Below are 21,477 nucleotides of genomic sequence, written 5' to 3'. Positions count from 1 at the left end.
TTGGCGATCAGTCGGGCGATGTAGTCGTTGACTGTGCGTATTACGCCCGAGCAAGACATATGATTTTACTTCTCCAAGGAGAAAGTAAGATCTTGAAATATTCAAGCGGAATTAGTACCGCGGAATTCCTATTTTTAGCGGTACATCAGTAAGCCTAACCATTGTCTTATCGGCCAGCGGGGGCTTCACCCGCATGATAAGAGCTATCGAATGCGGGGAAAGCTATGTAGTATCTTATTGTACTTTGAATTTTCTCTTTTTGGGTATTCACGCACAACATTACCTGATATAATCTCACCAAATCCATGGAGTTCCGAGATATTACAATCTTCGGATTTTGAATACATAAGAACAAAGAAATTGCTCACTGTGGTATCCACTTTGTTCATCTTACTACAACCTCTCTACCAAAATCTATCATAAGTCTACTAGAACATGACTATCTCAACTTCTACAAAATATCGCGTAGCTGTTACTCAGCACGAGCCAGAATGGTTTGATTTACAACAGTCGGTAGAAAAAACATGTGGTATTATCACAGAGGCTGCAGAGAACGGTGCGCAGTTGGTCACATTCGCAGAAGCATTCATTCCAGGCTATCCCGCGTGGATATGGTGAGAAACTTAATGTCGAAAATCCCATTCCATTTGCGATACTAACCGAATAGAAGGACTCGCCCAGTCGACCCGATTCTCTCCACCAAATACATCAAGAATTCCCTAGTCGTCGATTCTGATGAGATGAAAACCATCCAAAACTGTGCCGCGAAGCATGGAATCGTCGTCTCTTTAGGATTCTCAGAGAACGACAATAACTCATTGTACATTGCGCAAGCTATCATCGATGGCGATGGAACGATAGCCATGAAGAGAAGGAAGCTAAAGGCTACTCATATGGAACGTACGATCTTTGGAGACTCTTCTGGAGATAGTCTTATGAATGTTGCTTCGACTCGCGTTGGAAACGTTGGAACTCTGGCTTGCTGGGAACATTGTCAACCATTGTTGAAATATCATACTTTACATCAAAGGGAGCAAATTCATTGCTCGGCATGGCCACCCATTGTTAATCATACTGGTGGACCTGAGTTATGGTCAATGTCTCTGGAAGGTGAAGAAACACAATTCTCTCAAGTTCAGGGTGTCACTAATACATGTTTGCCAGGATGTCAAGCCCTTTCCCAAGTATATGCCATTGAATCTCAAACCTTCGTTCTTCATGCCACCACTGTCATCACAGAAAAAGGAGTCAACGCCAATTCTTCAGAAGGAGGATTGTTGATGTCGGCGCCAGGAGGTGGTGCTTCGGTTATTATTGGACCCGATGGTCGGGTTATGTCGACGCCTCTCAATTCTACAGCTGAAGGAATTGTCTATGGAGATATTGATCTTGATCAAGCGCTATTTGCGCGAAGTTTCTTGGATGTTTGTGGACACTATAGCAGGCCGGATCTTCTATGGCTTGGTTGCGATACTCGTGAACGTAAATTGAGGGTCGAGGAGAAGCTTGAAGTTACGGAGAAGTGCTGAACTTTGCTGCACTGTTCTTTGTGAACAATCTTCACAAATGATTAGTTAATGTTTATTTATGGATACTGCTAAATAATTGAGTTTATGATGATATGATTCCATGTTCAATTTATTCAATGCTAATCTACAGGCTCTTATGAACAAACATCTTATATTCTTACAAGAAGAATAGGATCACATCAAGGCTAAAGCTGAACGACTACAAATTGCGGGAGTTTGTCTCAAGTTCTACATGTCCGTCTCAAAATCTCAATTTTCTTATTAAGTTGAGATGACTTCCTCTGGTGGAGGATTGACATGGGGAGTATCTGCTGGAATAATCAAGGAGGCTATTTCTAGGCGCTGTAAACCCTTGTGAAATGCCTAGTGAACGCTGAAGATCCAGGGCTCTAGGCTAATCGAGCTTAGATTTTCAGCAGGGACTAATTAATAAGCTTATAACTTCACCCTGGCGATCCACCAATGAGTGCACAAACTCACGGGATAGTCTATATAACTTCAAAAAATCTAAAATGAGATAATATTATAATTAAATAATTAATAACTATTACAATTTCGATTATATATATTCTTTATTTAAGGAATTTATAAAAACTATTAACTTACTATTCTTTATTAAAAGCTATTTATATATGAAATCTTTTATTTATAATCTTTTAATTGTTTTTATATAAATAGAAAGTAATTATTCTATATAATATTTTTGTATTATAATATTATCCTAAAGCTTAATATTCTTAGAATATAGTTTTTCACTTTTTTATATACAAAATCTTTCCTTATAATCTTTAAGACTTTCAATCTTGAAATACTTTCTAAACTTAAATATAGATATTAGTTTATTTGTATATTCCTTCTTATCGTAATAGAATTCAAGTTTTTCAACTTTTTTTTTAAAAGAAATCTATACTCTATAATAGATTTTATTACTTTTTAATAAAAGATATTCCATTATATTTTCTAGTTTATATTGAATTTCAGCTTTTTTTTAATATCTCTTTCTTTCTTATAAAAGCAGAATCCATATATATTTCGTTTATACATAAAATATATTTCTAAAATCCTTCTATAGTATTATACTTATATATTTTATTAAAAATGATCTATTTTCTATAGTTTTGATTATTAAAATGTTTTTCTAAATAAACAATTTTATAGTACTAACCTCAATTTATAAATCTCTTTAAAAAAATTTATAGCGAATATTGTTTTATCTTCAATTTGAAGTAATTAATTATCACTTTATAAAACTCAATTCATAGCTTATTTTAAGAGGGCGAAATAAATATTTTACAAATGTTATTATTAATTAATATAAATCCCCCTAAATTCTTAAAAAAATTATAAGTCTTTTTAAAGGTTTTTCTTTTTAATAAATCTTTTTTTTTTTAAATTATCAATAAATTATAAATTTTAATATACCTAATCAAATTAAAATAAAATGTAAACTTTCTTTCACATAATATCAATCAAATTTATTATAAAACTTAAATTTTATTCATGAATTATATTCTCTATATAATTCTTTATTAATAAAAGTAATTTCACATTTAATTAATTATATATTCAATAGTATTTTGAAATTGAATTAATTGTTTATATTTAGGATTGTTTATTTTGAGGATATTTTCAAAAAGCACATGTCCCGTAAGTCTGTGCATCTACTAGTGATCCGTGCTTATTGCTTATTAATAACTTGCGAGGGGCTGAGCGTGACATTTGTATTTTGTTGCCAGCTGATGATGCTTTATTAATCACCTCTTTCTCCTCATCGCCGACCCTGAAGATATTGTTATTATCGACTGATATGAGAATATGAGTACAGCCGGATATTTCATAGAATGTCGATCGTTCACTTCATATGAACCGGTTTTATTTCATGATCAATCAATTTTCTGAGCTCGTATTTTTCAAACCTCCCTGTTGCCATCTCTCACGCTTTGGATACCATCACAAAGCAATTAGATGCTTCACGAGGCATTGATTTATCCGTCATAAATCGGTTGTACGACGTTCAACTCAAAATTTGAGAAAGGTGATTACCGCAACAGGACAGCTGAAGTTCCATGGCGGGACGATATATCTAGAAGGCTCTTGGGCATATATAACAATACCTATATACAGCTGCGCAAATCGAGATAGAAAAAAAGCCACTTCCGATGATGTCCATTGACCTGGTATAGATTGTCTCTCGCCATTAGTTTGTGGCTTCTCTAATGATCCTGGCTCATTTCTTCGCACATAGAGGCTCGTTATAGTCTATATAGGTTCCAAGCCAATCTCTTCTCCTACCGAGATTCTGAACACTTTGCGCTCGCTGCGGTGTTCAAGTGGCACTGACTATCCATTGGCGATCGCAGAATAATATGCAGATGCATCGTAATAACGTCGGGTTGATGCCACGGGTTGCTTTACCCCGCTCCCCCGGTTTAGCTTTGGGGAGCCAATAATGAATAGGTACCTAGTATGTCAACCGACTTTTGGCTCCGCTGATCACACCTCATTATCTACATATAAGTGGTTTCTCATCTTCACTCTTCCATCATCTCCTGTATCTTTTGTGGTCAATTGACCATCAAGCCGAATACTTCCAATGACAACACAAACCCCCACCGAAACTACCCCGCTACTCAATCCACCACCAGAACCCCAATCTGAATTCCTCTATCCCAATGACGATACCTCGACTACCAATTCCGCTGTCCCAGACGATCCATCCACACTCCACGTATGGATCCTCATGGTCGGACCCTTCTTATCAGCCTTCGTAGCAGCTGTTGATTCCTCCATGATCGCTACACTCTCATCGCCCATAACTTCCTCATTTGGTTCATTGTCTCATCTTCCATGGCTTGCTTCTGCATATTTCATAGCAAATGCGGCAGTTCAGCCTTTGTCTGGAAAGCTTACTGATATCTATGGGAGACGGAGCGGACTTGTACTCGCTAACATTGTGTTTGCCTTGGGAAATTACATGTGCGCAAGTGCGAAAACGGAATGGGTATTGATTGCTGGTAGAGTGGTAGCAGGATTAGGAGGGGGAGGAATTATGGCCATTGCCACTTTTCTTCTGTCTGATTTAGTGCCTTTACGAGACAGAGGTATGTGGCAAGGTATTGGAAATATGATCTTAGGCGTAGGATCCGGTATTGGTGGTGTACTTGGAGGATGGATCAACGACTCCCTGGATTGGCGAGCTACATTTTTATTGCAGATTCCCATCACGCTGTTGGCTACGATATGGACATGGTTCACTATACGTATACCCACCGTAGATGATGGGGAGGGAAAATCAAAGCTCAAACGGATCGATTACTTGGGTTCAATCAGTTTATTCACAACGCTTGTTGCATTACTTCTTGGTATGAGCGCCGGAGGTAACACAGTATCTTGGACCAGTCCCATCGTTCTAATCAGTCTTCCCCTATCCTTAATATCCCTCCTGGTTTTCATCATCACCGAACTCAAATTCGCCAAAGAACCAATCATACCACTTCCTCTTCTCTGCGATCTTTCCGTTGCTGGTGGTTGTCTTACAAATGCCTTCTCCTCCGCCTCCCGCTTTGCGATGATATTCTATCTTCCCCTCTTCCTCGAAGCCCAGGGCTACACCGCTACAAAAATTGGTCTCCGTTTAATCCCCGGCTCAATCGGCACAGCTATCGCCTCCATGATTGCTGGCATCATAGTGAAAGGTACCGGGAGATTCTACAAACTCGGTATCGCATCCCAAGTAATCTATATTCTTGGAATGACATTTATCTGTACATTTACATTACAGACATCTGTCTGGCCTCCCTTTGTCGGGTTTTTCATCATTAATATCGGATATGGAATTACGCTTACCACAACTATTCTTGCGCTTTTGTCGTCGGTGAAAGCAAAAGATCAGGCGGTTATCACGTCCGCACTTTTCGCCTTTCGTTCAACCGGAACGGTACTGGGGATTTCAGCAGCGGGATTTACGTTTCAAAATGTGTTGGGCAGATTATTATGGGAGAAGTTAGGGGATATAGATAATGCAGCCGAATGTATCCAGCGAATTATTGAGGATTTCAGGGTTGTTAATGGCCTTGAGGAGGGGTTGAAAGAATTGGCTCTGCAGGCTTATATGGGTGCTGTAAGAGCTGTTTTCTTTCTGATGTTGGCGTTGGGAGGATTGGCTTTGGTGTTTACGTTGTTGATTAGGGATCGGGAATTGTCGCAGAGGATGGTACGATGATTGGCTTTTGCTTTCTGGATTTGGTTGGAATGTTGATTTCATATGGACGAGAGTTCATATCTAATCTACCAGTCCAGAATACCAGACAATGAGATCAATCTACTCGAGTATCCGTTTTTATATGAAAGTTGGAATTCTATGTATCAACTGCTTATTACAGCCTCAAAATTCTCACCGCACAGCGAGCATTTTCAAAATACTCAATGAAGCGCGCCTATGCAGCAGCGCAGGAGACGAAACAATTTGAGTTGACGAAACATTCTCTTTTACCACTTTCCCGTATTGATATGTAAGATCTGAAGTTCTGTTATCTGCATCCTCGCGATTCCATAGAGCTTGTGCTTGTTGTTGTTCTTTTACGATCCATGTGCTCGCGATTGAGGACTGAGATGAATTCGCTGCTTGTAACGTTGGTTCAAATAGGGGGTGATTGTAAATACCTCCCACTCACCAGTTAGTTTCCCTGCACTTCTGGAATCTATGATATATCTCCCAATTATACCTCTTCTGACCTCTTCGCACATTTGCTCAAGCTTTCGCTTTACCAGGATCTGAGTCCCCGCGAGTATCATCCCTTTTTCAAAACCCGTAGCTACCCACGCTCCTCCCCAGTGGGTTTTAGAGAACGGTACAGCGACCATTTTCCCACGCTGATATTTTATCTCGGGGGGTTTATCTTCTTTATTTTCTAAAGGTAGAGAGTTAGGCGGAGTGGTGAATACTAATCCGATATCCTGAGCTCGATATTGTTCGAAAAATTTAAACCACTCAGCGACGTTAAATTTGGGACGTGTTTTGAATACCCACACGTCGTGGTTTCTAGAGTCAGTTATATTCTCAGTGATGAAGAGTGAGATATTGCTTTCGAATTGCTGGTCTGTGGAGAGGATGCTCCATAATCGAGTTCTTTCGGCTTCGTTTTGGATACGCCAGAATGGGTCCCGTGGACGATGATTTTCTGCCTCGATTATTTCCCTTAGACGTTCTGATTCTGCAATTGATTCATCGTTGTCACTATTCTCATCACCTTCATCGTGTTCCGTAAATCCAACAAATCCAAAATAATCTTTCACTCTTTCCTGCATCTCTTCTCTCGTACCCGAAGTATCCAACCCGCGAAACGCACAATACGCACGCCATTTCTTCAATGTTTTTTTAGGTGGTTCGAAATATTCCGCTGCGGGACGGTCGTATTTTTCAGCGACTATTCGGTGATTCAAAGACCAGTATAGCAGATTATCTTCTTTATTTCGTTCTCCTTGATATACTAATTCGCCTTCTCCGTCGAGTGTAGAATCCGTCAGGTCCTTGTGGGAGATTTCAATAGGGGGAATAAAAACCGCGGCGGGGTTTGCAACGTATTGGGTTCTGATTATGACGCCCTTGGGGGGTTTTACTTTCTCTGATTCTTTGGGTGTGTCAGTCTTTGGAGATTTGGGAGCCTTCGGTTTCTTTGCTTGAGGTATGGTAGTTTTGCGTGGGGACTTAGGAGAGCTGGCTTTCTTTTTCTTTGGTGTAGCGAGAGTTGTACCAGGACTCGATAATAATTTCCTATTATCTGACGCAGCGTCGCTTTGTTTCTGCCGTTTCGAAGGCGTTTCATTTTCTTCAGAGATGGATTTGTATTCCGTTACTTCTCTCTCTTCGGAGACTGATTCTTCTCCTGATATCCTCAAGGCCTAGTTGATCTCCTGATCCGTATATAGCTTTTGACCTCAGTTTATCTTTTTCTTTGTATGATGCTGTGATATTCGTTGACTTTCCGCTGCGCAGCCAGTTCATTAGGGTTGGCATTTTGGGATTAATATTGGTCGATATACCTCCATGATTTACTCCTTTTCCTTTTGAGACAGTTGGTGCAGCTTTTTCGCCTTGCATGACTTTCTTCCTGAGAGTAATTTGCTTTGGAGCTGGAAGCGATCCTTTGTTAGATGATTGGGGAATAGATGAGGAGTTTGGGTGTCCTCGTTTCTTGGAGGCATAAATCTCAAAATCCAAGATTGGATGAAGCAGAAGATAGTTACTTATAATCATGCCCCACTGAACTTTTTGACTTATCCCTAAAAGTGGGATACTATTGTTCATCACAATTTGAGCCAGGCGATAATATGCACGCTTGTGCATCTATGCAACTGTAGACCTTCACTCTTCATCCATGCAGAAGAAAGTGATGAGAGCGATCTAACACTTGTAGAAAATGACTCTCAGATTGTCACGCTCAAACCTGCTTTATCGAGCATTGCGAAAGAGTGAATGTAGCCTAATAGAAATGTATTGAGCACTGTAATGAAAAATAGTCAGGTAAATGTGGATGAACCGAAAATGAGTAGGTATCTTTAGTGGTGTTAAATACTTGCTAGCTCAACAACATGCAACTGACAATGTGACTTGCACAGGCATGAAATAAAATCAACTCCCATTAGCCGATAACAAACGCTCCACCGTCTCAATCCATCCCCCCCCGAGATATGAATATACTAGCTCACCGGTTCGCGCAAGCCTGTTTGTCTTCTAGATAGTTGTCTTTAGCAAACTGCGACACCGTTAGATGAAGACCCTGCTAGGCTCGGTACTTATTCAATTTTAAATTAATACAAGAATTCCATACTGAACAGCGAATCAACACTCAATATTTTATCGAGAATCCCAAATACTATGATGCCGCATTAAGTTTAACCTCGCAAGTGGACAAAATAAAATCGTCCCCTCGTGGAGAATGTCACCTGTCAGCCCCATTTGGTCACGCTCCACGCTATACCTTTTCAATACAAACAAACCCGAGACTTCGTTAACACTCGTACGAGTTGCGCATAATCTACAGACCATAGCTTCTGATGAATCTGTCACATAAAGCAAACACTTCTATCTCATTTTTCCAAAGGAGAAGTCGTTGATGAAAGTTTGGCGTAAATGAATGCATTTCTGAACCACCCTCCACATAAAATTCCTTGTGCATTATCCCACATTCTCTCTCTCAAACCGGAAAGATCTACCATTAAAGCCTCTTTACTCTGCGGAACAAGAATACCTCTTCATTTCGTCGTCTAATCTTTCCACAATACATATTGACACATTCAAAACACCACGTGAGTATCAATTACATTGCATACGCAGTCTTCCAAATGATACTCTCTATAGAACTCAATATACACACACTATTTCCACGTACTATACGTGCACAGCATGAAACCACCTATGCAAGGATACCTAACCCAGATAAAATCAAGAGCTACATACAAGCAGATCCATTAATCGCCTAGCTATTTCAACATCACAAACATAAGTGAGAACGAATCATTTCCTAGAACGATCTGGAACCCAGTGAAAGAAATCGATGTATATTTGACATTGACACTTGTCCGTTTGTGCGGCATTTCGATGACTATTCTCAATTCACAAATTGTAGACACACTACTCGTTACAGCTAGAAACATAGCTTTCTGGGGTTATCAGACGTGACAAAAGTCCTAGACTTGACGTGTGGGTGCGAAAAGAAAATTGGCAAGTTGCCAAAAAGAATTATACTCGCAGGACTTTTCAGATGCTGCGAATTCTGATGATAGCAGTCGCAAACAAGCAGAAAATTGACGAGTACACCACTTAGTATCATACTAATAATAAATGTGAGGTAAAGACATTGTATTTTTGAGATGCTCGCTATGTTGCATTTGATACAAGTAACCTCCGTCATTATCATCATCCAATCCCCGTGTTCTAGATGCCAATATATCACTATATAATATAGCATATACCTATGAAGCCTTCTCACCATATATTTCCTTGTTGTATTACATATATCTCCACCCTGACAGCGGCTCTGCTCCTATTTTTACTTACAGATTTAGAAATGCCAAAACTACCTGCTTTCAACCTGCTGTATCCTGCCCATCTGATCAATGTCTTTTAGACCGCTTGTTTCCAAATATTTCTATCTTTGGGCCAACCTCATACTCGAAGTCATCATCCGCTTCGAGCTGTGCCCTATCCTCCAATAATTGCCTGCGAGTCATTGGTTCCAGCATGTCGAACTCAAGACTTAGAGATAGATTATGCAAATGAGCAATAAGATCTGAACTTTGTGTAAGGTTCGGTAGTATTGAAAAAGGCGGGGGTGCCATGATTATATGTAGATCATGCTGCTGTCGAGCTTGGTAGTAAGGAAGTAAGGCTTTGGTGCCATCCTGATCTTCGTGTGCATCGAGGCGATAAAGGCTAGTCTCATGATAGTTTGGACCTTGAACTGCACCAATAGCAGGATCTGGATTTATAGTGATGTAATTATTCTGAACAAAATGATTTGAAATCCCAGCCCCTGTTTCGGGTAATTCTTGTATAATGTGGTTGTCCGGAGGATCAGGCTCCGGATGGTGCTTGATTAGCCTGGGACCTCTGCGATGTGAAAGAAAATGATTATTTTTGCCAGGCTGAACCCTCGATGAATCATCAGGCTCTTCGAGGTCTGAATTCTCCAGTTCAGGATCATCTTCGCTTCGTGTCAATAAATGAACTTTTCCTGTCGCATCACCAATAATAAGTTTGGAAAAGTCCGAAGAAAATGCGCCGGCGCCGATCCCACCAGAGGCCGCGAGTACTTCACGAACAAATGCTTTTCCGGGCGGTCTCTTTATATTCCAGGCTTTAACTCTGCCATCAGAAGCACCGGTATAAAACCGGTCAGAAGTTTCTCCCCAAGCAGCAAACTTAACACCGGTGTCTGCAAGCTCACGAGGAATATCATGGTAGGGGTTATCAAGCGATTCTTAGATTAGTTAGCATGATGAATTATAAAGGAATTGCGGATTCTCACCTCCATGCGGAAGAACATGAATTGCATCGTCGCCAATTGCTCCAGTGTCCCAAACATAAGTATTGCCATCCGTACAGCTAGCCGTTACGTAGCACTGATGGAAGCTGTTTGGCCTGTGATTATATTAGTCGCTGTATCGAAGGTTGAAAAAGCCTACTTACATGACTGTTAATTCGTTGATATCCATTGCAGGGCAATCAAGAACTCTAATTGGATAGAAAGCGGTATAGTTATCATTGTCGGTTCTTGCTGCAAATAATCTAATTTGCGTTTTTGCCTCACTTTTGAAAAGGCCGTAGGAAGAGGTAGCGGCGATAAAGGTTGGTCTGGTAGGATGCCAGACAACTTCAAAGACATTCTGGGCACGAGCAGAAGCAATAGGAACCTTGGAACCATCAAAGGCATTCCACAAGCATAACTCTCCACTGTTTCTCTTGTCTTCTGGGATATCAACCTCGTCATTGCTAAACGAACGGGGCGAGTAGCCAACGAGTAAAAGATTCGAAACACTGTCTGCTTTACCCCATTGGACGGTAGCAGGATAGTATGCCCATAAATTGTCATCGTGCAACTCACGTGCTTGCTCAGCGGCTTTCTCGCCATTGTACGTATGGAATGACGATTCACTTATGTTGTCATTGTTGAGGCGATAAATACGGACAGCATTATTGTGAACATCAGATGCTGTAGCCACAAGATCATGGTGCTCCGAGGTTGTGACGAAATTGACTTTTCCTTCGTGCGGCCATGTCCCCAATATATCCATGGACGATCCAGTATCAGACGGTGACACCCTCCACACCTTCACAGTTCCATCAAAGCTTGCGGTAAAAGTGAGGCCACTATTGTGACTATGGGATATTGCCGAAATAGAGGTATAAAGCCAGGGGTCTTGAGTTTGCCTCATAGAGTCAAGAGCATTCTCAGCATTATCTCTCACATTCACAATTGGCCGTGCAATACGATGATCTGGCATTGCATCCAAGGTCTCTTTGGAAACAGAACCAACTACGAGATTACCTGGCTTGTTGTATTGCATATTGTGGCTATCAGAATGTGCAGTCGCGCCACATACAAAAGCGTCACTACTTGTCCAACTTATGGCCCAAATATCACCGCAACAATCTGTCCACTCAACCTTTCTTTGCAATGAGTCCTCGAGGGCAGAGTTAATCTCTCGCACGTATGATTTATGACCACCGCACGATCGAATGGGGGCCATGCCGTGTACTTCACGTTGACCTAAAAGCGCAGAAAACTGTCTGGGAGACCTTTTGGGACCTACCATTAGGGTTCTTGAATTTATTGATACTTCGCCAGTAGCGGCATCTCTGAGAAAAGCAGCCAATGATTCTGGCCCACGACTCTGAATAAGGCCCTGGCTAGGATCTTCGCAGGGTTGCGATATCAATAACGAGACCAATTCAGGTACTTCTAGCGTCTGCTTTTGCATGAGTAGTGCCATGCTTGGCTTTCCTTTTAGTTGTGTTTGCGATTTCAAAACTTTGCGTATAATCGATAGTTCTTCCTCACCGAAATCAATGTGGTATACACGCCCTAGAAGTACCTCTCTTTCTTGATCAGAGACGCGTTGGAGGCCACGGCGGATTCTCTCACGGCCCCTGGCATCGATATATGGCCGTGGTTGTCCATCAATAGTTTGTCCGAGGGAAGCTGTATCATGAGAAGATGTTGTATCCGCTAGATCAAGGTTTGTTTCGACGTGCGCAGTGTTGTTGTTAGCTTGCTTTAAGGTAGCCAATTCCCCACTCTCTGTCTTGGGCAGAAAGCCGTTTTGTAGAAACTGAATCTCTGTTGGAGAAGAATCTGACTCTGTTTGAACACGTCGAGTTCGAGATCGCGTTCCTCGTTTCTGGAAAGAAACATTGCTTGTGTTCTTGACTTTTTGTTTGTCCCCATGAGAGCCAGCAGCATTAACATCATTGCTGAAAGATATTGGTGGGCCCAGACTATATGCAACAAACTCGTCTACGTAATGCTTGACTTTCTCTGATATCACGGTCTCATCCTCGTGCGACAGTTTATATCGATTGAGGTTTCCAAACATAGGACTGTCCACAAGTACACCAGCAACTGAAGTGCCAATCTCATGGAGTTTCTTTGGATCTATTGTTTGCTTGTGGCGCACCATCGCAGCATTGATATGAATAAACACCTGATCATGGATCGTCTCCGAGAACCTATCATTGGCCTGTGAAGATACAGAAGTAGGTTGAGAGACGGGGGATTTCGGAGACTCGTTAATGCTCGAGGTGGCTCGTTTAGGGGGTAGTATAGCTAGCATCGATGCTCGTCGGGATGTAGATTCTTCGTTATCCCGAGTGTGTGTGTTATAGTGCTGAGTGGAGTCCCGCTCCGTTGTTCCCCTTGTCGATCGTCTAACTTTGGGGACATTTTCAATCGTAAGGTGCAGCTCTTGATCAGATACGATTTGTTGGAGTTGTCCGTTGAGATGTGGAGCATAGTCCTGGCCGGCCACTCCCCTCGTTGTCCGTCGCCTGGAGGTTACATCTTCGACTATGGGCTGTAGACCCTGATTTAAGCTAATCTCCTCCGGGACCCTCGAAATTCGCCTTCTCTTCAGAGCATGTTCTCTTTCAGGGTATGGCTCTTGGTTAGACCGTGTGCTAAAGTCTTTGTTCCCTTCCCGATCTCGTCTTTTTATTGCAAATATATCGGAGGATAGTATCATATCATTGGGTTGAATATGTCTGGTTGCGACAGTAGCGCCTGGTAGTATTGGCGCATAAGTGAATCCATTGGAGGTCGACATTGAAGCTCCTCTTGACACTGGATTCTTTGGTAGGATTGGCGCAGAGTGATGGGCTGACTGAGAGTTTATATGTGGTCGCGAGATTCCAGTTGAAGGCGCTGGAAACGTCCCAGGAATTATCAGGCCATGATTTGACGGCAGCACAAAAGGCGCGTTAGAGATTTCCTCGTCGTCTCCTGTCAAATCGATCACCAAGTCACTAATGTTTTATAAGTCGCGTGTGCGAAGTTGAAAGGAAATATTGACTTACGATTGCCGCGTCATGGGAGCCGGAGCCATGGAGCAAGAATTAAGACGCGGTCCGCAGGGAGATACCGAGGTCCCATAATATACGACAAAAGCAAAAAAGATTCGTGGAATTCAAGAGTTGAATTCGAATTCAAGGGTGTTTGCAGATGTACATGGAACAATAGGGCTGAGAATCATAACACTGATGTTAGCTAATACCTTATCGTTATCGACGAATACATCTAGAAAGGAACAAGAATCGCCGAATGCGGTGATCACCTGATCTTAGCGAGATACAGCCTTGCTGTTATAAATGCAAGGCTGACACTTCATCAATCTCACTACTAGCTATTGTATTATCCACCAGGGTTTTAATGCCTTATAGCCAGCTTGGAATTGTGATAAAAGCCTATATTCAGTGTGGGTACGATGGTATGTTATTAGATACAACTAACTTAAAGTGTTGACGAAAAATTAAGTCTTTGTTTGCACCACGATACTTCTTGGCTCGGCTTTACCCTCTGAGAAACACAAATTTGCTCTCATAGATTAACGGAGCCACACAATCACAACTGACTCTTTTTGAGAGCTATCTATAATCATAAGGTTAAGGATAGTCTAGTTTGGGTACAAAAGCCAGAGGTATTTTTACAGCATCAAGAATCATAACATTGACACTCTTACATACTTCACAGTATTACTTCAGCAATCAAAGCCTGCAGGCTAGAGATATCAATCATAGAATCTCACTATCATACTCCTATTACATTGGTGTCTCATAGTAGCAGTCCCTGATATATGGGGAGTTGTTCTAGAGTACAATGCCAAGGGGTTTGCCCAGCTGTCCTTGTTCTCGTATTTGGGTGATATAGATGCTAGGTAGATCCTTTAAGCTGGAACCTCAACCTCCTTGCTGATATCTAATTCCTCATGTCTTCGGAGATCCATGGGTTTGCCGAGGAGTGGAACGACGTATGGGTCGAAAGTTTTCCAGTATGGGTTCTCGAGGTGGTACTTTTGACTCTGTAATGGTCAAGTTAGTATCATGTTATAGAGACATGGGAAATAGGACTAAGCTGCACATACACTTTCTTGTTCGAATCTCTCTACAATGGTAAATGCTCTAGGGTCGTGGACATCTTGCATGACAATCCAGTCAACAGTTTCCTTGTCCTGCTTGTAGACTCGGGATGCTTCAATGAGCTTGGCCTTGATGCGGGGTATAGATTCTGGGTGCTCGTTGGCATAGAGATGAACGGTCAAGGTGTAAACCATTTTGAAGATATTGCTTTGTCAAGGCTATTGTGAGCGGTTGACGGTGTATAGCTTGCGAATGTTTTGAGGTCAAGAGTCAAGTTGTTAGTTTATAAAATTGATACTTCTTGGAAGGAAAGAGAAGTTTTGGAGGGGCTGCATTAGGCTTGAGCGTGTAGCTTAAATGTGGAACAAGAAAGGAAGGGCCGATGAATGGAACACCAAAATCTGAATATACTCTGTATACGAGTACTTCGAGCAAAGTATGTGTAATTATCCACCTAAGTAGACGTCAACCCGAATACATTCTGCTATCCCAACGAAGATTTGATATCAATTATGATTCACTAAAGCTCCAAGAAAGCCTCATGGAATGTCTCAAAACCACTTTCAAAGTTCCATGAGCCGAACCTTTATTATCACGTGATATTCAAGAACTTTTCATTTGTCGTCATTGCTACCGTTGATACTCCGTAGGGCGTGCTAAATTGGTCTCTATACTTGAGTATCTTCTTACCGTTACTTTACGTCACATGCACATGAATCTCAAAATCCCAAATGTAAAAACCCTATCTACTTCTCAGACAAGCATCCAAAAGTTATCTAGATATCTGAACAATACGTACGGCGAGATTAATGATATGAAGTCCAATACTTCTCAGGTATCAGAGCTTCCTGGATACTATTACGGTACCTTAACCTCATCTGAATGCCTAGGTATCACAATATCGATTAAAGTTCAACTTACTGAAAACACTTTTAGATAGCGAAAAAAAGAAGTATTTCAAGATACAGGCAAATGCACCATCAGGTTCCGCATATTCGTCTCACGATGTGAAGAGACGCAAGCTTGACGACGAGAACCACAAAGCCGAATCTTTAAGAGTCCAGCGAAATGTTGGTCGCATCAAAAGAGCAAAGATTCTTGAGTCCCCTATGGCTGGTGGCTTCTTATCTAGAGAATTCGGACAGCCTTGCTTGAACACTGCTGCTGCCCACTATTATGCTCAAAGTCTCTCCACGGCGTTTGCGGTTGATTACTACCCACAGGACAACCGAGCAAGCGGCGCCTACCTTTTCGACGTGAGTGGATATACTAATGTGTCTGAGGCCAAAGTTCTCATGTCTTATGGTAAGTTCAAATCCCTAGTGTTCCAATTCGCATTCGACAACCGGATGATCGTTCAGGCTTGAGTGCTCTTTTCTTCTATGTCCCGAAGCAAATTTGATAATCAAACTATTATTTCGGCGTGCGCTATGTTTCATTGTATAGAGCCATTGTAATTTGATTCATGATCTACTTATTCACTGACGATTCCTTAGCTGCCAATAACACAATCCTGCACCTATCGTACGACTATGGAATGAAAGCAAAAGACAAATCACGAGTACCGAATGTGTTTGGATCTCATTTTAGATTTCAGAGATCCTACAATCTGGGTTTTCCACCGGGTCAATCCACTTCTATCAGTGCCAATGAGTCAATTGGGCACGTTGTAACGACATGGTCTGGTGTACCTGCATCTAGAGCAATCGTAGTTAGTCCTTTTCCCCCGCCTGAACTTCGACGTAAGTCATTCCAGAACTTGTTTGCGTGGGATAGAATGAAAGACCAATCAGACCTCGATTCTTGATATGTAGATCATGTGTGTACACGGTTAACATGATCTCAGCTCATCCTATGAAATCCGACATCCACCTCAGTCCTGGGACCAAGCGAGGCCCAGTCGATGTCCTATCATCCGCCTCAGCGCCTACAAGTTCCACGGATGCATTTGTCGTTGGTACGAGCAAAGGTATCCTTCGGATCAATCAAAATATGGACATGTCCTGGATCCGAACCCTCAACACAAAAGACCAATATTACAGCGATGTATTCGCCGTGCAGTATCAGTCAAATCACAAGGATATCCTTCTCACAGGTGAACGAAGAGGTATTCTCAGTCTCCTAGATCTCCGAACATCTCAATCTGGGCCCATAGCAAAGATTCAACACACAAGCGGAATCGCGGAAATCAAGTCTCTCGACGATCACCGCGTTCTTGTTGCAGGTTGTGCGTCCGATCTTTGCCAGTACGATAGACGATTTACAAAACCAAATACTCAGCTCTCACACACATTAAAACACACTAAGAAGACTACAGCCCCCACAACACCTTATCTAAATTACCCCGATTACCGAAATAACGGCCGGCTGAACATAGGACTAGACGTAGACCTTGAGCTTGGCATCATCGCAGCCGCAGATGACGTTTCGACAACTGCCGCCGAAGCAAAAATTAAGATCTTCTCTCTACACGGAGCACAAGTCTTGCACGAACACATGATTCCAACCGATGTGCCCAATATGGGTTGTTTAAAATTCGTACAGGATACGTTCAACGAACCTAAAAGTATCTGGGCAACGTTTGCACAGCGGATCGTGAGGCTCTCGCTCGATGATAATCACAACACCCCTTCGTCCATAGCGAGTACTACTTGATTATCGGGATCATGAGGGCTTTCGAAACTTGCGCAAAAAAATTGATGTGTGCAGAGAAGAGTAATGGAATGTCCAGGAAAGAATACGGAGTTCTAGATACACGGAGTTTCAGGAGTTGCGGAGCGCATCGAGACTCCCAGGAAAGAATGAAATATGGAGCTCTGCTATTTTGTCTCTTCGGTTTTGTACACATTATTTGTATACGCGATATATCACACGGAGTCGTAGGGGGTTTGGGAGTGTCGGGAGTTACTAGTCACGTACTTGAAAGATTGAGGTCTTGAAGGAATACGGAGTTCTGCCATGTCTTGTACGTGTGTCTTTCACAAACTGTATATCCCTCATTTCCCCATCTCTAATTTACATAGCGAAGTGTTTGAAGGGAAATCAATAATCAAGAAGAGTAGGATCTATACACTGGCGCAATCTTGAGATTTTTGGGCTGGATGACGGTATATAAATCCGTATATACCCCGTATTAGAAGGGCTTCCATGACCTACGTCTATTGCTATGCAACTAACATCTTCCTATTCATGATAATACTGAAATCGAATCTTCGATGAAAAGTGCAAATACCTTTCGCTATTTTGGTAGTAGCTGCAATCATTCAAACCCTACATTACGAAGAACATTTTAATGACAATTCATACAAATCAAATATAGACATCGAATGACATGCTCCCTCGCAGATATGACAATTATAAGTTTGTAAGAATTTTCAATCATTGCTATTACACACTTTTATATCCATGGTTGTGCATGAAATGCTGTACCTAATCTCCATGTCCAATGTATGATAACCATAACCGGTCCCAACCATCGTGATATCTTCAACTTTCCATATTACTCTCCACATCACTATCTGTCTCCTCTCTTTTTCTTCTCCCACATACACCAAACGTCCATTCTTTAATGCAAACTACCATCCTCCACAGACGCTTGCTGTAGCCATCAACAAAAGCTTGAGTTGATCCAAGTCTCTAAATTCCTCCCATCCGTGTTCCTATACGGTGTTTCTTGGTATCATTTTTGTTTCTGCACAAAAAAGTTAAAAGCCAAGAACTTGACATCCACCCGATCTTGCCAACAAAAATGATAGATGTCAAGAATATGACTCGAGGAGTATCACCTCGATTCTCCCATATCGTTCAATTTTACAAAATAAGTTTTATTAGTATTCGAAATTATTGAAGACGTTTTCTTTTGCGATCTTCTTCCCTAAGCATTTCTTCCTCGTGTTCTTCTGCGCGTTCCGCAGTTTCGGCTGGATTCAAAATATGTGCCATGCTTCCTCGCCGAGTAGGGGGTCCCGAGTTATCTCTGAAGAGACCTGGTCTTTCCCTGTCCTTGGATCCGCCCCAGGACCAGCTATTTAGATGTTCTGCTGCATTTCCGTTGGCGTATGGAGGAGTTGTTGGGCGGGACGTGCTGTGGCCATGCGTTGCTCCGGCGAGTGAGTACATGCTAAAACTATCGCGAATTCGTTGGTCCTCGTTGGCCATGTGCGTCGCTGTTCTCTTGGGAGATGATGGGTAATGCGACGACGATTGACCTGACGCGAAAGGGGATGAAGTAGGTTGCCATCCGACTGCGTTACGAATATCAGCAGAAGTGTGGCGGCGTGACAAGTTAGACGGTGGTGATGATGCATTAGCGAGTGGATGGGGTGGGGGTGCGGGTGCGGGTGCGGGTGCGGGTGCGGGTGGTGGCGCTTGGGCTCTCAGTGAACTTGGTGAGGATTGTCCCGTACCTGTACCTCCAATCGAGCCGTACCCTCTGCGAGCAGAGAGAGACAAATGAGATGGAATAGGAGGTCGATGGAAATTTTGGCGAGGTGGAACTCCAAGGAATGATGAGCGACGAGGATCATCTTGGGGTACTTGGCGAGGTGATGGGGGATTATCAAATTGCAAATTCGAAAAATATGGTCGGCTACTTGAGGCGGGGGGTTCGTTCACTTCTTCCATGCCTCTAATGGTTCCCATGTGTCGCTGGATTTCGTCTTGCATAGCAGCAACTATATTGTGTCAACAATCAAGAAAGTGACTTGGTAGTCATGGAATACATACCGTCGCGCTGTAAGCCGGAATCTGGAGCAGATAAAGAGGCAATCATCCTCGACAACTCATAATTCATCTATGCAAAATTAGTTCTGGCTCCTTTTTGTTTCAATGCCGTTGGTAGTTACATGTAGGACACGAGTCAGAATATCCATCATGCCCTGGTGTCTGACGTGGAAAAACTGTTGATTCTCGGCTTCTCTCGCCTGCTTAGCATGCATCTCAAAAAGACCATGTTCCAATTGTATCAGTCTGGACTCCGTTGATTCCTGAATTGGTTGAATTGGTTCGCCTGGAGTTCCGGGTTGCGAAAGCGGTGGTTTAGGGGCAGAGTATGAGTCTCGATGAACGAGCGACTGTCGCGAAGCCCGTCGTCTGATTTCCCTCAAACCAACGACATCCCCGCGCTTAAAGCTGTTTTGTCCATGCTTAAATTCCCATAGCGGGGTCTCCGGCGCATTTTGATGGAAGACATCGCTGACTGCATTTCTGTTAGCGAAAATAAGCCATGAATGATATGGATTAACTAACCTTTGTGAAACCCGTACATATTCAGCTGGCGTACAAAAGAGGAAATGTTGGTATGTTTGAAGTATTGTCTACAACCTATGAGCAAAGGACGCAGTCCGAAGTGCGTCTACTTACGAAAGGACTTTTGAGAAATCGCTGGATGGTGACATGACAAAGCTGTCCTGGGTAGCGGACCAGGAAATGAGATGTCGAATATTAACATCTTCCAACATACTGGTACACAATCAGTACTTATAGACTATTAGTAGCTTCTCTGGAGCTCCAACCTGTATAATTTGTGAATAAATGCAGTTTGCACTACTTTTGGCTGGATTCCTCCTCCAGCTGCAGCTGCAGCAGCTGCACTAGGAGTCGCCAAGCTGCCTGAGCTAGGTTGATCTTCCACCATCATATGTTCTGGGATGCCGTTTGCTTCATTATTATCGGGACTAGTCCTCGAAGGGGGTCCCATCATCGCGCTACCGGGGGGCGTAACATCCATTGCGTCGCCAGATGGGGTGGGGGGTTGTAGAGTGGGTTGTTGAATGATTGGAACTGTTCGAGCGGGAATTTGGCCTAGACTGGGGCCATTGATGTAGGAGTGCTGTTGCGCTCGATCATCCATGACATCCATCTTTGCGATATCCTGATACTGCAGTGTAATCTCAATCTTTGGTGTAATTAATGAGGGTCGAGCTTCTAGACACGTCGTGCTTGATTAAAACCAGAACATGAAGGCGGCGCAAATGACATGCGAAAGGGGGGAAACACACCTCATCGCATGCGAAAGTTGATGAAGCTCTGAATTGGCAGAAATGCAAATGATGATGTTAAGAAGGGCTTCTTTGTCCGATGCTACTTGCTATCCTGCAACTTCCCGAGACACCTCAGCCTCGCTGCACGCTAAAGTGGTAGCAAATGGCAGCAGATATGATATACGACGATATGCGAGTCTTATCGAAACAATCTTGAGTAGCGATGACAATTAATTCCGATGTTATCAAATTGATGTTTGGAGGGTTGTGGGTGAACTATCTCATCTGGGTGAGTTATGAAGTAGCAGTAGGGAGGTCCGTTGAACAGGTGCCGATTACAGATAATGATACATCCGAACTTTAAATGCGAAGAGACTGCTTAGGTAGTTAAAGAATCCACCACATCTGGGTTCGATTGAAAGAGACTATTAGAGTGAGGATAGCAATCAAATCAAAAGAAGATATAGAAGATATCCAAAATATAAAGCAAATAAAATGCTACCATAGAAACCCGGATGAGGGTACGGGATAGGATTTTGAAGTAGTCGTACTGTGGAGGTGAAGAAATGGAAGAGATGGAAAAGATGGAAGAGATGGAAGAGATGTAAGAGATGTAAGAGATGTAAGAAATGGAAGAAATGGAAGAAATGGAATCAATGTAAATGTCAAATGTCATTTGTAGATCTGGTAGAGTAGATGTGGGTGTGGGTGTGGGTGTGGGTGTGGATGTGGATGTGGATGGTAAAGAACATTGAATGATGTTTAACCAGGATAAGCTATACCGGATATGAATGAAAAGCCCCGCTGGGAAATAATCCAAGAAAAATTGTTCAGT

At 42.3% G+C, this 21,477-nt stretch overlaps 7 protein-coding genes across 7 annotated transcripts; 3 read left to right on the top strand and 4 right to left on the bottom strand.

Moving 5' to 3' along the window:
• Nucleotides 1-435: 435 nt before the first annotated feature.
• Nucleotides 436-1,529, top strand: EAF01_008334 (uncharacterized protein; the record flags this gene model as incomplete). Its single annotated transcript, XM_038916590.1, has 3 exons — nucleotides 436-614; nucleotides 671-1,110; nucleotides 1,165-1,529. The coding sequence occupies 3 exons, from the start codon at nucleotides 436-438 to the stop codon at nucleotides 1,527-1,529; spliced, it is 984 nt and encodes a 327-aa protein (XP_038767952.1).
• A 2,593-nt stretch (nucleotides 1,530-4,122) lies between these two features.
• Nucleotides 4,123-5,751, top strand: EAF01_008333 (uncharacterized protein; the record flags this gene model as incomplete). Its single annotated transcript, XM_038916589.1, has 1 exon — nucleotides 4,123-5,751. The coding sequence occupies one exon, from the start codon at nucleotides 4,123-4,125 to the stop codon at nucleotides 5,749-5,751; it is 1,629 nt and encodes a 542-aa protein (XP_038767951.1).
• Nucleotides 5,752-5,922: 171 nt separating this feature from the next.
• On the bottom strand, nucleotides 5,923-7,629 carry EAF01_008332 (uncharacterized protein; the record flags this gene model as incomplete). Its single annotated transcript, XM_038916588.1, has 3 exons — nucleotides 5,923-6,149; nucleotides 6,203-7,430; nucleotides 7,585-7,629. The coding sequence occupies 3 exons, from the start codon at nucleotides 7,627-7,629 to the stop codon at nucleotides 5,923-5,925; spliced, it is 1,500 nt and encodes a 499-aa protein (XP_038767950.1).
• A 1,747-nt stretch (nucleotides 7,630-9,376) lies between these two features.
• On the bottom strand, nucleotides 9,377-13,782 carry EAF01_008331 (uncharacterized protein). The gene is made up of 4 exons (XM_038916587.1): nucleotides 13,603-13,782; nucleotides 10,720-13,551; nucleotides 10,559-10,671; nucleotides 9,377-10,510 (listed from the first exon to the last, which is right to left on the bottom strand). The coding sequence occupies exons 1-4, from the start codon at nucleotides 13,629-13,631 to the stop codon at nucleotides 9,645-9,647; spliced, it is 3,840 nt and encodes a 1,279-aa protein (XP_038767949.1). The 5' UTR covers nucleotides 13,632-13,782; the 3' UTR covers nucleotides 9,377-9,644.
• Nucleotides 13,783-14,468: 686 nt separating this feature from the next.
• On the bottom strand, nucleotides 14,469-14,855 carry EAF01_008330 (uncharacterized protein; the record flags this gene model as incomplete). Its single annotated transcript, XM_038916586.1, has 2 exons — nucleotides 14,469-14,603; nucleotides 14,667-14,855. 2 exons carry the CDS (start codon nucleotides 14,853-14,855, stop codon nucleotides 14,469-14,471), a joined length of 324 nt encoding a protein of 107 aa, XP_038767948.1.
• A 620-nt stretch (nucleotides 14,856-15,475) lies between these two features.
• Nucleotides 15,476-17,316, top strand: EAF01_008329 (uncharacterized protein; the record flags this gene model as incomplete). Its single annotated transcript, XM_038916585.1, has 4 exons — nucleotides 15,476-15,524; nucleotides 15,598-15,966; nucleotides 16,158-16,403; nucleotides 16,508-17,316. The coding sequence occupies 4 exons, from the start codon at nucleotides 15,476-15,478 to the stop codon at nucleotides 17,314-17,316; spliced, it is 1,473 nt and encodes a 490-aa protein (XP_038767947.1).
• A 1,185-nt stretch (nucleotides 17,317-18,501) lies between these two features.
• On the bottom strand, nucleotides 18,502-20,521 carry EAF01_008328 (uncharacterized protein; the record flags this gene model as incomplete). Its single annotated transcript, XM_038916584.1, has 6 exons — nucleotides 18,502-19,334; nucleotides 19,387-19,453; nucleotides 19,506-19,858; nucleotides 19,909-19,976; nucleotides 20,023-20,121; nucleotides 20,175-20,521. 6 exons carry the CDS (start codon nucleotides 20,519-20,521, stop codon nucleotides 18,502-18,504), a joined length of 1,767 nt encoding a protein of 588 aa, XP_038767946.1.
• Nucleotides 20,522-21,477: the final 956 nt, after the last annotated feature.

The sequence above is a fragment of the Botrytis porri genome, assembly GCF_014898465.1.
Source record: "Botrytis porri strain MUCL 3234 chromosome Unknown BPOR_011, whole genome shotgun sequence".
Lineage (NCBI taxonomy): Eukaryota > Fungi > Ascomycota > Leotiomycetes > Helotiales > Sclerotiniaceae > Botrytis > Botrytis porri.
Note: the sequence above shows the minus strand (reverse complement) of the source record. Positions and strands in the feature narration are given on the sequence as shown.